Source organism: Bombus vancouverensis, chromosome 10, assembly GCF_051014615.1.
Source record: "Bombus vancouverensis nearcticus chromosome 10, iyBomVanc1_principal, whole genome shotgun sequence".
In the NCBI taxonomy this organism is placed as follows: domain Eukaryota; kingdom Metazoa; phylum Arthropoda; class Insecta; order Hymenoptera; family Apidae; genus Bombus; species Bombus vancouverensis.
In genome coordinates, this window is record NC_134920.1 from 8861087 (window position 1) to 8876598 (window position 15512).

The 15512-nt window shown below is 29.9% G+C and overlaps 4 protein-coding genes across 4 annotated transcripts in view; 3 read left to right on the forward strand and 1 right to left on the reverse strand.

Annotated features, from left to right (window-relative positions):
- l(1)G0289 (plexin domain containing lethal (1) G0289) overlaps positions 1 to 2245 on the forward strand; it is a 45439-nt gene extending 43194 nt beyond the window's left edge. Inside the window, exon 8 of the mRNA XM_033334570.2 lies at positions 62 to 2245. Coding sequence (XP_033190461.1) covers positions 62 to 130 — 69 coding nt within the window. The 3' untranslated portion in view covers positions 131 to 2245. The remainder of the gene's footprint in view (positions 1 to 61) is intronic.
- Positions 2246 to 2765: 520 nt separating this feature from the next.
- On the forward strand, positions 2766 to 4515 carry mRpL47 (mitochondrial ribosomal protein L47). The gene is made up of 5 exons (XM_033334530.2): positions 2766 to 2929; positions 3278 to 3445; positions 3514 to 3728; positions 3826 to 3985; positions 4075 to 4515. Exons 1-5 carry the CDS (start codon positions 2808 to 2810, stop codon positions 4214 to 4216), a joined length of 807 nt encoding a protein of 268 aa, XP_033190421.1. The 5' UTR covers positions 2766 to 2807; the 3' UTR covers positions 4217 to 4515.
- Positions 4516 to 4522: 7 nt separating this feature from the next.
- On the reverse strand, positions 4523 to 11728 carry prd1 (pleckstrin homology domain-containing protein pruning defect 1). The gene is made up of 9 exons (XM_033334528.2): positions 11425 to 11728; positions 10262 to 10457; positions 9980 to 10167; positions 9146 to 9340; positions 7359 to 9065; positions 7056 to 7280; positions 6375 to 6974; positions 6182 to 6301; positions 4523 to 6079 (listed from the first exon to the last, which is right to left on the reverse strand). The coding sequence occupies exons 1-9, from the start codon at positions 11512 to 11514 to the stop codon at positions 5963 to 5965; spliced, it is 3438 nt and encodes a 1145-aa protein (XP_033190419.2). The 5' UTR covers positions 11515 to 11728; the 3' UTR covers positions 4523 to 5962.
- Positions 11729 to 13273: 1545 nt separating this feature from the next.
- LOC117156951 (protein ST7 homolog) lies at positions 13274 to 15426 on the forward strand. The gene is made up of 2 exons (XM_033334504.2): positions 13274 to 14021; positions 14089 to 15426. The coding sequence occupies exons 1-2, from the start codon at positions 13598 to 13600 to the stop codon at positions 15210 to 15212; spliced, it is 1548 nt and encodes a 515-aa protein (XP_033190395.1). The 5' UTR covers positions 13274 to 13597; the 3' UTR covers positions 15213 to 15426.
- The last annotated feature ends 86 nt before the right edge of the window (positions 15427 to 15512 follow it).

The window sequence follows — 15512 nt, forward strand, 5'->3', positions numbered from 1 at the left end:
TTATAGTAAAAAAAAAAGAGAGAAATGTTTTAAAGAAATATTTTTGATCTTCTTTGTACAGTATCGACCAAGCCAATGGAGTTGGCGAAGAGGAGAAGCACGTTATACAGCAGCAACGATTCACATGTAGAAATATGTAATCGAAACGCAATCAGCAATTAGTACAGAACTATCGGACCAAACTTCCTATTAAATATACACCGTATTAAGTCTGCAAGTTTATGTACAGAATCGTTAGCCTGCAATTACGCACGTGTCGCTTTATTAATTGCCATATGTCAATATATGATACTTATTTGTTGATATTAACGTAAAATAACATGTCCGATTATTACCGATATACAAGGGATCGGAAATCGTAGTACAACCAGACAAGCGGTAATTCTACATGAAAAAATAAGAGAACAATTTGATATAACATTTTTTCATCCGAGACTTTGTTTACGAGAAAATTAGGCATATAATAAATTAATTAAAACAAAAGTAAATAATCCACAAGAATGTAAACTATATATAAAAATAAGTAAAAAATGTAGAATAACATATTTTCATGAGATGCTTTGCTTTTTCGAGAAAAATAAATTTTAAAATGTATAATGCGCGTGTATCAGATTTTTTCATGTAGAATCACCCCATATCCGATTGTAGTACGATTTCCGACTCACCCTGTATTTATACTGAAACAAATATAATTGTGTTGGAAAAGGGAAAAGAACAAGTATTTCAAATTATTATAAACAAGTATTGCAAAATTATCTATTATTAAATTTACGACGCTAATTTCCGAAGAAATGGCAATTAAGCTACTAGTGACAAAGGTATAGAGGAAACTTTTGAAAGTGACCTTCACTGTATCAGCGAGCGGAATAACGAAAGTTTATTGAGATTTTAAATTTTGTACAGTAATGTTAATGTTATAAAAACACATAAAAACAAGTTTATACTTACTGTTGCCCGTGAAAATATTGAATCGACCTTTTATAACGTATAATTTCTCTAATGTTTTCTTTCGAAGAAAGTCACGCTCCATCACAATATTCGAAAGATGAAACGTTTCTAGAACAAATAATTAACAGTGAGAGACAAACGGACACTGTTATTGTGAATGATGACTACACGGAAACATTTGTTACATTTTCGTAGTCGAAGTAACCGTATTATCGAAAGACGGGCAAGAAATCCTTCCCCCTGGATATTGAGCGTTTATGTGATTTTAGTATCATGTCGTATACTTTGTTATTGTTTAAGAGAGAGAGAAAAGAGAGAATTCGTTTTTTATCGTTATATAAACTTCAGTAATTGTTTATAAATATAAGTATGTATCTATATATTTATAAATTATATATTATAATACAAATATATATATTTATAAATATATATTTATATATATATGTATAATCTTTGCGACGTGAAGAGCAATATTTTAATAAAAATCAGTTGAATGATCAAGTTCCGATCTAGCCTCTAGAAACTACAGTTCGGATGGTATATGGGAATTAAATTTTTAAACAAACTTTCAGCAATATTTAGAGAATTTTATGACGCAACAAATTGTATAATTTCATTTTATGCTCGTCTTCTTTGTTTTTCCTTGGTACATTCCAGAATATTCAATTCCTAGGAATATAAAATATACTGAATGGAATAAATTAAATATCCGTAAACTGTAGTTTCACCCTTTAAATTTTAAATACGCGTATATATATGTACATATCGTATGTTCAGATGTGTACATATATATTTTTATATATATACAAAATATATAAATATATTTTATATGAAAAGATTTTTAAACACATGAGCACCTTAACTTACGATTAGTAATAATACATGGAAAAAAGCAACAATGAAAAATTCATATATATCGGTAATATTAGATCATCAGTGTATATAGTAGCATATTAAAGCAATATAATTTTTATATGATTGTAAGTATAATTAATATCGAAAGGTGCCCTTAATCAACTTTTTGATACATTTATTGGCAATGGAATATTATTAAGTATTTTCTTCTTGTCGAAGATTAACGTTTATGCAAATTTCTACTTTTTAACAACAAAGAAAGTGTTAGAAAGTATGTTAATTTAAAAAGTAGGTGATTTTTTTTAAATAATATCTCTATATTATAAAATTAGCTTACGAAAATCACGATTAATTTTTCTCACATTATTGTATGTATATGATCTAACTGATAGTTTGTGATAATAAATATTATAATTATTACAATAAATATGTTTTAATTTTACATATCTTTTTATTAATACCAGAAAATTAATACTGTGAAATATTTTGTGCGTGTATATGTAAAATTTCATCTATAAGCATTTCTTTTTAAATTTTTCATTACTTGTTGTATTATTTTTTTCATTTACATATTAAATTCAAACAAGGAGGAAACAAGAGTACTCGCGCTCGTAGTGCTAGTTGCTTCACAGTACAGGTGCTGCACCATGCGATCAAGTGCTGAAGTCAACTAAAGTCTTAAAATCTTACAATTAAAGGTTCTTGTAGCGTGGAACTTAATAAGTTCTTGTCTATACTAGTGTGTAACCAAATAGGGCAGATCCCTAACTTCAAGTTTAAATACATAGGTTCTTGTATATACTAAATTACAACCAAACAAGGCAGATCCCTAATTTTATAAGTTCTTGTATATGCTACGTTTTATTGACCTCAGCGCTTGGTCGCGTGCTGCAGCACTAGTCAGGGAAGAACCAGATCCATAAGCAGGATCACTCTTAGTTCCTCTCTGGTAATAACTAAGTAGTATTCTAGTAATAATAGCTACTTAGTATTTTATCAATAAGATGGCAGCCTTCACGAAAGTTATACAGATTTCAAAAGGTGTAAATAATGTGACAAAACTGTTTACAAATTTAGTTTTATCACAAAATGTAAATTCAGTTACGACTTCGATGTTTATTCAAAGGTCTTTATAATTTATTTTACATGTAATTTCTCTACAGTAAATTATATTGAACAAACCGAGAGGTTATGTCTTGAATAATTCTTTTCTATTGGACATAATGTATAAATGTAAATAGTTTTGCAAATATAAGAAATACTTGCTTGTAAATACTTTTTCAAACAAAAATATATTTTATAATTATTATTATTATATTTAATATTTAGTACTTATTTTGAGTTTATATTTTTGTCTGTAACATAAAAATTATTACTGATAATCTTATTAATTTAGCATGTAAATATACAAATATCCTTTAAATTGTACAATTTTATTGTTTATAATTATACATAGATGATTTAAATTCCTTAGGGCGCCCACTTTTCAATATTCTTTCATTCATACTACACCTAAATGTAATGATTTGATGGAATTTTTTGATACCCCAAAAAATTGGGAAAAGGATAAAGTACGTGTTGGGCGTTCTTGGAAAAAAGATGAACTAAGATTAAAAAGCAATGAAGACCTTCATAAATTATGGTAACACACAAAAGTTACGAAATAAAACAATGTTGTATGATAATGAAAATTATATTTAAAACGCCCAGGTTTGTATTATTAAAAGAACGCAATATGCTTCTAACAATGGAAGAAATCTATAAACGACAATGGAAATATTTTCCAAATCCTGAAAGAATTGATAAAGTTGAAGATAGCATGGCTAACTTAGAGTCAGTAGTTCGTGAAAGAAATAAAGCATACTATATGCTTGAAACTGGAACAAATGGAGAACGACCTGTTGTAACAAAATATAATCCTCTTGGTAAAATGTTTTTATATATTTATTCTATATGATATAAAGTATATATAAAATATATAGAAATTGTCTGTAAACAGACTACTTAAATTCTGTTTTACAGGTTTACGTTACTTTTATCGAATGAGTCAATATTCTAGACCAAAACATAAAAATTCTGCTTGGCACAAAAAATATAAATTTAATTTTGGTGGATATGCAGTGCGAAAATTTTTGCGACTTTATAGAGAGAAATTATGGAATGAAAAACGTAGATTAATAAAGTGTGTATTTTTTCTATATAATTACAAAATAACCTTTAAACTTATGAGACTTTTTTTAATATAATATACGTAAAAAAATTTTATTTTAGTCGTCAAAGAAATAAGGTGGCTGTTTTAATGCGAATTTTCCCCAACCTTGATATGGAAGCTGTGAAAGAACAATATCCATTGGCAGATATAGAAAAGGCAAAGAAACATAGACATGCAGATGGACACTTTATACGCGATTAAATGCATTTTCTCACTACGTGATATTTTTAACTTTTGAAATAGATTGCAATATTGATGAAAGTACTTTCAATTAAAATGATATTAAATGTGACAAAATTAAATTCAAAGTATAATTCTACAACAAGTATTTCAATACTTAAATACTATGAATATTTGTAAAACTTTTCACATCTAATTGCTCACAAGTATCATTATATGTTATTTTATATGTATAATCTAGACTTCAGTTCGAGAAATGATAATGACAAACAAGTTATTATGTAGAAGAATTTATTGCAATAAAAACAAAGTAAAAGATACGAGATATTACTATACTTATCCAATATATAATTAAAATTCAAATTTTTCATTACATTGTACAAGAAAGAAGAACAAGACGTGTTTTTGCTTTTATTTTGGTGACTAGTTACAATTTTATTTCTATTTATTTTTTGTTTGTAACTTTGAAGATCATGTACGGTGATGTTGACATTGTGCAAAAATTCTATGGCTGTAATATTTAAGAATGCTTAACATGCTTGATCAAAGCATGTAAAATTTAACATCTTTTTCCTTTAGACACATTAGAAACTAACATGTGTTGATTATGTTCCAATTTTGTATCATATATAACATACGCAAATTTCATATTACAATTGCGTACATTAATAAGTCTCTTTAATTCAATATTTTATCACAATTGTATGTGACTACATGAAACAATGCACATAGAATTAGAATTTTATTCACAATGATTTACAACCTGCATCGGTTCACGTAGTTTTTGGTAATGAAAAGATATATGATTGTAAACTAAAGAAGTTGTTCACATTATAAAAAGAATTAAAAACCAATATATTAATTTTAATATTAGAAGAAACCTCTTTGGTATACGAAGCTGTTTCTCCCATTTTAAACTGTATTACTGATATTTAAAAAAAGCTATTTCGTTATAATTTTTCCCAATATTTATCTCCCAGAAATATGGAGTTACTAAATAAAGCACCTCACTAATAACATGAAAATTACATCCAATAATTAATTTTTAAACCTTTACAATCTAAAACATAGTAATCAGAATTCTAACCAAAACAACAATTTTAAAGCAGTAAAACATATACATACATATATAAAGGGAAGATATCAAAAATAAAATTTAAAAAAAGCTGTGTTATATATTATAATAACAATTATTATCAGTATTATTAATAGGAATGTTAATTATATGTCATATGCTTACTTTAAAAGCAATTTATAGAATATTCTTCCATTATAGAAGCTGCACTAAGCCTTACTGCCATTGTATTAGTATTACATGTTTTTAAATCTGTTTTGGTATCTATAGTGCACTTTCAAATGCAAATTAATTCTTATAATAAATGTGATTATATAGACATCCATGTAACTGACACAGTAATTTTGCGCACTCATCATTATATTACAGTCCTGTGTACCATTATCAATATCGTAGTTTACGCTATTGAAAACATATTGCACCATTTTATTGAATTAGCACATCAATATTACGTATCACTAAATATCTATAATTTATGTTTGTATGATTTTTTGTATTCACCACTCCTCGTTGGTTGAAGAACATGAGATATTGATTTTGAATAATTTGTTTATAACATCATATTCGATATTATCAGAATGCTTTAGTATCTGTATTATATGAGTTGATTCGTTCAAGTACTTATGTTTCACCAATTTCTATTACTGAATATGACGATGCGTTAACTATTGTCTACTGGTACACCTTATCGTTTAGTCGATTACTGAAGGTAATAAATATCGCCATGCAAACTCTAATTCTTTACTGGCATCTGAGCAACGTCGATGAAGTTTATCTTCTGGCGGAAGCGTTACCATAGGAAATTCACCCTGTCAAAATACAAATTATTTTAAATTACATAATGATAAGTAGAAGGTATAATTTTTACTTTTATAATATATTATTAAAATTGAAAATAAAAGAACGCATACCAAACTTGCATCAGCCCACAATGTTTCTAAAATCTCTTTAAAAGTAGATAGTTCAGTGTAATTTGTGAAATATATAACCCAGTCACCACTACTTTCATGTACTTCTCGACATGCGAACTCCTGAAAATAATATGTAATAAGAACTGTATAATATACTATGGAACTGTATAAACCCATAATATCAACTACATACCAGTATACACCAAGATTGTTGAGTTAAAGGTACTCTGAAAGCTGTGAGATCTTCTACAGAAGCACAAGAAAGTGTTTCCCCACGTTGTTTACCAGGAAATACTTCTTTCATAGCTACTAAATGCTTAGTAGTTGTAATAAGGCTACACGGCAAAGGCTCTCTTTTTTCTGTAATATCGAATAACCCAGAAGCACTTTGAACAAAGCTTTGTAACCATTCGGATGCGACGTATTCGTCTGGAGCAGCAAACTGAAAAGCTTTATTCGGTTTTAAAAGTATCTCGAATGTATGAGGGCGATGAGAATTCGGAATTCTTCGACATCCTTGACAAAGACCACCTTTCAATGGAATAGCTCGTTTCGGTAATCGTTGATTCGCATCCGTAAACATATAAACAACTCCACCTTTGAGAACAAAGTATCCAGCTTCCCATGGATTAGTTGGAGCATTAGGATGAACTTGTTGATACGTGTGTGGTCTGTACATAAGATCACCTTCTTTTGTTGGACCACATGGTGTGCTAGGTGGTGACATATGTTCATCTTCCATATAAATAAGATTATAGTGTTCAATCTTTTCATCCTGAAATATCAAATTGTACTAATTCATAAAAAAGAAAAGGAACCTCAGAAAGCTAATAATCCTACTACTACTTATTTCAATACAACTAAATTTACATACAGGATGGACAGCAGTATCACACAGGACAGAGTGCCTTAAAATATGCATATCTTCGTAGGTCAATACTTTAACTGCTGGAAGTCTTGGTTTCATTGGAGATCTCCTTATAGCCATCTCCAAGTGCGCAATTAACTCTGAAGTAGTTTGGGAACTTCCCGTAGAAAATAAATACTGCATTTCGTAATCCGCATTTGATAATAGTATTGTTTGTGCATTTGGTCCAACCTAGAAAATATATTTCTTTATTATTTATTCCCTATTGTCTAGATTTTACAAGCATAATATTATCCGGGCAAAACTTACCATTATAACATCTAATTCGTTATAAGGAATAACGAACTGATTACTATAAATATGATCCGGTTTTGAACCTGTTAAATATAATGTTTTATCTGTTAATAAAGCAATCATCGGTTTACTTTCTCCATTTGTCATGTACGAACTCCTAACTTTATATACTTTATATAATTCTTCTGTTTTATCTCTATAAATATGTTTCTTAAAAAGTTCTCGTAATTTCAAGCTAATCTTTTCCCCACTAAATTCTCGTTTTTCTGCTGCCATATTTTCTTGTATCTCTCGATCAAGATTATCATTAAATTCTTTAAAAGAATCATAACTCGTTTTAACACCTTTGATATATAAAGGATTCGTTTTTTGTGACTTTTTATTTCTTTTAATTTCAAATTTCCTCTCTGTAATAGATTTTAGAAATCTACTCAATAATGATGTTTTAGATGGAGCTTGCCTTATAGGTGGCGGCGCTAATAATTTGTTACTATTTTCTCCTGTTAGTATTGATGTCATGTTACGTTTTTTTGAAGGTGAAGCTAAATGTCTGCTATTTCTACGTTCCTCTACATCCGATGTGGTAGTACTATCTATATCCGACCAATCGCTAGAAGTAGTATATTGTTTCGAATTAGTTGGACAAGGCATTTGAACTTTTGCTGGAGGATCTTCTACGATATTTCCATATTCTTTTTCAACGATGTACGCTTCTTGTGCTTCATTTTCTTCTAATTCAATCTCCATCTTCGGTCTGAATGCTTTACCGGGATCTTCTTGGCCCTCAGGCGCACCTCGCTCTGAAAGCGACAATCCACAAGCACACTTGCAATTGTTCTGACATGGTATTTGTTCACAACTCTTTAACGATACTTTCTTTTCACAATCGCTATCAAATACACTCGATGATGAAGAGTAAGAATAATAATCCGAATGTGCATTTCTGGGATTAACGTTCTTTTGAACATACGGAGAATCCCCATGAGCGCACCAGCTATATCTTCCTTTTTGTGTATCTTTCTTCTGAACTGAATTAGGCGTTAAAAAGCTCATAGAAAAATCTGCGTAATTTTCATCATCATCCAATTTCATAGTTTTTAAAATATCTTCGTGAAAACTGACGCGCTTTTTACTTTCCCCACGTTTCTTTTTACGTTGTCTACGTTGTACTATAGCTTCTGAGCTAGAGGACGATAAAATACTAGCATCAGTCATATTAATAGTATTCAAGATACCATATGGTGCTTCTATGTTTTCACAATCTGAAATAGTCATACTAAGTTCTAGAAGATTCGTATCATTGTTGATCACATATGAATTTCGAGGATCAATATTCCTTTTAAAACTGTAACTACCGTCGCTGTAATACGTGGTTCTTTTATTCAATTCTTTAATTCCATTATCATTTTTATTACTTATTTTATCTAATTTTGACTCATCTAAACTCTTACTGTAAAAATCGTAATCTTTTAAAGTATCCAAACTGGAACAGGTAAGCTCATTATCGTCGAGTTTTCTTGTTAAGTTTTGATTCGCTATATCACTTTTCGTCATCATTGTGGTTTGAAATTTGGTAACCACTCCTGGTGATTGTGTAGGTGTTTTTCCATCTTCGCTGGAATCACTGGAGCTAAAATTTTTATTGTCTTCTCTACAGTTGTTTATCATTGTTTTATACCTATTATTCCGATACCTTGGTGTTTCTTCTAGATGAAAATCTTCCTAAAAGTATGTACAGGGTTGTATGTGTAGAAAGATAAAGATTTATATTTTTGAGCATAGACTTCACTACAAAAGTATACCTCCTTGTAACTACTAGCATCTGTTTCATTAGCAAGCTCCATGTCACTATCAAAAGCAACTCCACTGTCACCAGGAGAAGCTAAACTCGAAGAAACACTGGATGATCTAAGATGTAATGATAATATAGTTCCAGAAGGATTTACGCTCATAGGCCTTTGAGGCATGTAATTGCAAATATCCAGGTATGTGACATCCTACAATGACACAAATAATTAGAATTTATTATTTTAATATAAAACTTACTTTTTAAGTTTTAAATTAAACTGATAAAATTCTAAATATCATACATATCTTCTTCTATTTATTATTCTACATACAATGGAATAAGGAGAATATACCATAAAAATTACACATTCTAACTGTTTAATAAATATGTAATTACAAGTTATTTGTATAGTATATGTGTATTTTATGTATATTATATGTATATGTATATTTTAAATTACTGTATATTATATCTTTGCATGAACAAGCAGAGGAAGTAATATAGATATAATGTATGAAAAATAGATTTATATATATGATAACTTATTGCCCCTTAAATTCATAAAAACAGATTCAACAATTACATCTTGACATACTACAACTCTTCCTAAGAGGCAAATGTAATTTATTGTTGAGATAATTGTAACCATGGAGTGATACTGGTATCAACGTAGGGAACATAAAATAAAAGCTATAAAACACGTTTATGTGAAATGCCAACTATACATTGATATCATTATTGACATTTATCATGTGTGTAATATGAAAGAAAACAATTATAAAAATACATGGAATAAATTTTTATATATAAATATTTCATAAATATTTTATAGAGTAATTCTACATACCAGTTGCAATGTGAAAGACACATTTTCTAAACCAGCAAGTAGATTAACTAATTGATTAGTTTTATCTGCATCCCGAACAAGTGCATGTGGAAAATATTGTTTTTTTAATATCTTTGTATCTCGTAATAAGCAAGCTAAATAACTTTCAAAACTGCCTTCACTAAGAGTATGATAAAGCCATGCCCTGCCTAGAAAAACATGAAGATATATTATAATTTGCTTGATAAGATAAATTATAATCTGCATAAATATTAAAATTTATAATGCCAAATCCACTCATACCTTTACCAATGGAAGTTAACACACTTTGAAGAGCATGAATTACAACAACAGTATCTTGATGACTAAGTTCACGAGCAGTGCCCCAATATCCATGTCTCTCTATACGCAATCCATGGCGTAAAGCTCGGTCTAACCAGTAGACCAACCAAGAGTCACCATCTAAGACTACTGTACCATATAAACTTTGAGCGTAAACCTAATAAGTACAAGTAAACAAATTTTATTTATTTAATTACAAAAAGCTAATGCACACATGTAACTTTCAATATTAATTTTAATATACAAATTTAGCTGAGTACATTCTTCATATTCATATTTAGATCTAAATTTCTGTCAGTATATGAAAAATTACTTTTGTGATTAAAATGCTACACTTACGTTAATCTAGAAGATTAACTAAGTATCTTGATATGCATTTTTCATAGAGAAATATAGTACAGATTTATACTTGTTTAATGACTTTTGTCATTCTAAATATCGAACAAAGGCCGGATATAAAATGTTAAATATTAAATAATTACAACATCAACAACAATAGGTAATCAAAATTAAAATATTGAAAGAAATTCGACTGTTTTGCGAAAGCATGGTATAATTCATAAAATGACGAAATCAAGATTCTATCAATTACCGAAGATCTCATAAAAAAAAAAAATGAAATAATAATAGTTTACTGATAATAATACGAACAAAGAGGTAAAAGCACGTACGTCAGTGGAGGAGCCACGACGTGGAACAAGACGTTGAGTAAGTTGCAAGTGAGAAACGGGAAATCGTGATGACGAGAGGAGCACATGTACTTCTTCAACACAGGTTCGCGTTCAAAAACAATAAAGATAACAAAACGCATTTAACTGTTAAACGTTTGATACACGACCGATCGTGTAAATGCGTGCCACTGCAGTTTCAGCTGTTTCGTCATGGTTAAGTATTTCAAGAAACTCGTATTTATCTGCGAGGAAAAACGAATGAAAATCTGTCTAAGCCATTTAAAAAAGAATTTCAGAGCAGAACAGGAAAACGTCGTTAGTTCGATATATATAAAAATTCGCGTTAGGAAAGTGCATACCTATATATATATATATATATGTATATGTATATATGTATATAGACGACGTATGGCCTTGATACGTCGTCCTTATGCTGAAGCAGACAGCACTCACCAATTTGACAGCTTTGGTTAATTCTTGAAGAATTCTTCCCTTGGACAGTACCTTATCGGTACAAAGATCCATATCTTCTTGACTCGGCATATCGATCTCTAATCTTACATGATTTTCATCAGGCGATAACGCAAATTTCGAGGAGAAAGAAAGAAAAAGTCAAAGGCAGGGAAGACGGGACACGGGTTCGACGCAACGTTGGTGGAGTCGCACTGACACATTCGCCGGGTGGACTCATTGATTTTAGCTGAGCGCAGGCCAGGCGCTAACATTAAACTCCTCTTCGTAATCTATCTCTGATTTTTTTATTATTCACGATACACTTGTTGCCTTTCTATTAATCATCAAACCAGTATACGCAAACAGAGCCGGACACCCATCTGGATAACCAATAATGAATACAATCAACAAATAGTCTTTCGATAAAAGTAAGAAAATATCATTTTTTTCTTTGCCGCGCAGAACATTTGTAAGGTATCTAATTCAAATTTATGATCCTAACCATTTATACTTACATGATTGATGTACATTGTTAATATATAAAATATAAATTATTATTATACCTCGTTATATATAAATCATTATCATGAAAGTAGATTTCTGATTTAGTCCGAGTGCAATCTCAACCCGAATTCCCCTGTTTACGCAACATGGAGAAAGTTTCGCGGGACAAGTATCTATTTCAGCAATATTAGTTAATTTCAGTGAAATTTACTCTTACGAAATATGTATAACTACACAACTGATCAGAGAAACAATGGAAACAATATAACATTATTTAATAAATAATAAATTAAATTAAGCAAATAAATTAAAAATGCATTTCGATATTAAACATTAAAAAAAAATAATTAGTAAAATTCTTACATTCATTTAGAATTTTTGGAGATTTTTTACATCCATTTAGATTTTTTTAGAATACCTGCTTATGTTGGCAGTAACTTTGTCATTGTAATTTATCTATCAAATTATTCCATAAACTTCACTTAAATGGTAGATAAGTCATAAATTTATCATCCATACAAGTATAATAAAATATTTTTCTGCAACATGATAAATAGTTCGATTTTAATGGATCAATGAAATCCGTCATGGTAGGTCAAAGGTATACGTATAATTATCATTTTCTTATCGTAGTATGAAATAACAAACTTTTTAAAGTGCGTTATATATCTTGTATTGCTTTTTTGTGCCAATTTACACTATTTTCAAATTCGACACACGTAACGACGATTTTTCTGAAAAAGACAGGACAACAATAACATGTATCGAATGCATAATTATTTAAGAAAAATAATTGAAATACTACCAGAGACACGGTACAAGATAGACCTTACATGTTAGAGAACTTTATGTTACACATTCTGAAATACCCATCGTGTAAAAATTCAGAGGTTTTTTAATGATTTAGAGTAACAATTGTAGGAATTATATTCAATTCAATTACCAGACACCAACGTTAGCGAAGCTAATAGGAATAGAAATGAATACGTTTGATTTTAGCGCCCAAGGATATAGGCGTCGCCACAAAATTACAAACGAAATTTGAAAAACTTATATTAAATTTTTAAAACATTAATCTTATATTCAATTTTACGCACAATCATTAGAACATTGAAATTGTAGATAAAGATAATTACGATGTCAATATATCGTATAACTACAATATGAATAATAATAAAAATAATGATGTTACAATTTGATTTATTATAAAGTAAAAATAATAGAACTTATTTGAATCAATAATATTGTACTTCTCTTATTTACCTTCTGCTAAGAAATATAGGGTTTAAAGCATTTCTAGGAAGAGTCGCGACTTACTATCTATTATGTATAATAAGCGCTACAATTCTCGAAAAATCTCGTTGCAATGTAAGCTCTGATTTCGGCAACTTCAGACAAAATAAATGCTACCACATTTAATAGTACGATGAAAACAGTTACGCATTGTTTCAAATTTACAAAAGACATATGTAAATGTTAAGATTATAGTTTCATTTTAGTTTTATTAGTTAAGATAGAATAAAAGAAGTAACATTTCTCGGGTAATGTAAGGACATAGTAAAAACGTTGACTGTGCTATAATGTTTATTAATTAAAAACCGTTTATACGACAGTATAATAGTGTAACCAGGAACAATAAAAAAATAATACATTCAGTGTTGTATTATAAATGGCCCTATTATTCACAAGCATGTGGGATTCTACAATGTTTTTGAGCACCTTAACCCCAAAATTTTATGTTGCACTCACTGGAACGTCATCCTTAATTTCTGGGTTAATTCTAATCTTCGAATGGTGGTATTTTAGAAAATATGGCACATCTTTTATTGAACAAGTATCTTTAAATCACATTTCACCATGGATTGGTGGAGGTGACAGTGGATCAGATGGCAATAACTCAAGTTTAAATGGTTCAAATTCAAATCAACAAAATGTTCCAGAATGTAAAGTTTGGCGTAATCCAATAAATTTATTTAGAGGGGCTGAGTATCAAAGATTTTATTGGGCTACAAACAAAGAACCATTAACATATTATGATATGAACTTATCTGCTCAAGATCATCAAACATTTTTTACCTGTGAAGGTGATACAGGTAAACATTCACCAAGTGATATTAGCATATTGTGAAAATTGAAGTATTAATTGCTTACTTTTGATAGGTAAGGCAGAGTATGAAATTATGCAAACAGCTTGGAGAGAGCGAAATCCAGTAGTTCGAATAAAAGCTGCGCATAGTGCTCTTGAACGTAATCCTGATTGCGCCCCTGCCTATATTTTACTTGCCGAAGAAGAAGCTACTACTATTGTAGAAGCAGAAAAGATTTTAAAACAAGCTTTAAAAGTAGCAGAGAACAATTATAGAAGATCTCAAAGTACTCAACATCAAGGAGCCATTGCAGAGGGTATACATAGAAGAGATACAAATGTTTTAATATATGTTAAACGAAGGTTAGCTATGTGTGCAAGAAAATTAGGGAAATTGAAAGAAGCAGTAAAAATGTTTAGAGATCTCACAAAAGAAGTCCCACCAATTATGAATGTATTAAACATTCATGAAAATTTAATTGAAGCTTTATTAGAAATGCAAGCATATGCAGATGTTCAAGCAGTATTAGCAAAATATGATGATATTAGTTTACCAAAATCTGCAACTATTTGTTATACAGCTGCATTGTTAAAAGCACGAGTGGTGGCTGATAAATTTTCAACAGATATCGCCAGTAAAAGAGGTTTAACTACTCCAGAAATGATAGCAGTCGAAGCTATTCACAGAGCTGTTGAATTTAACCCTCATGTACCTAAATATTTATTAGAAATGAAACCTTTAATTTTACCTCCAGAACATGTACTAAAAAGGGGGGACTCAGAAGCGATTGCTTACGCATTCTTTCATCTTGCTCATTGGAAACAAATGGAGGGTGCTCTTAATTTGTTACATTGTACATGGGAAGGTACTTTTAGAATGTTACCCTACCCTTTAGAAAGAGGGCATTTATTCTATCCATATCCAACCTGCACAGAATGTGCAGATCGTGAATTGTTACCCTCGTTTCACGATGTTAGCGTTTATCCTAAAAAGGAGTTGCCGTTTTTTATTTTATTTACAGCTGGTCTATGCTCCTTTACAGCGCTCTTAGCACTTTTAACACATCAATATCCCGATACTATGGGTGTTGTTGCACGATCGATGCTTGCCTGGTTTTCCCATCCATTTTATTATATTTTAGACAAATTGGAAGCAATTTTACCTAATAATTTCTTACAACAGCTTTCTAGAATATAAGATATTTTTATGATCTCTGTAATCATGACTTGTGATATTTATGATACTTATGCTTTCATTGTCATATGCATCAATTATACATGTACATCCGTACTTCCCGAATTTCTTATGACTGATATCTTAATATGTATTTATAGAATTTAGTTAACGTTGTTAGTTAAAAACGTTGTGTAGCGATCAATGTACAATTAATAAAAATTTGAATATCTTTGAATCAGTTTTGTACTTCTTCCTTCATATTTTCGTGTTTAAAACATTATTCTTAATTTAAAATATTTGGGTATATCAATCAACAATAGA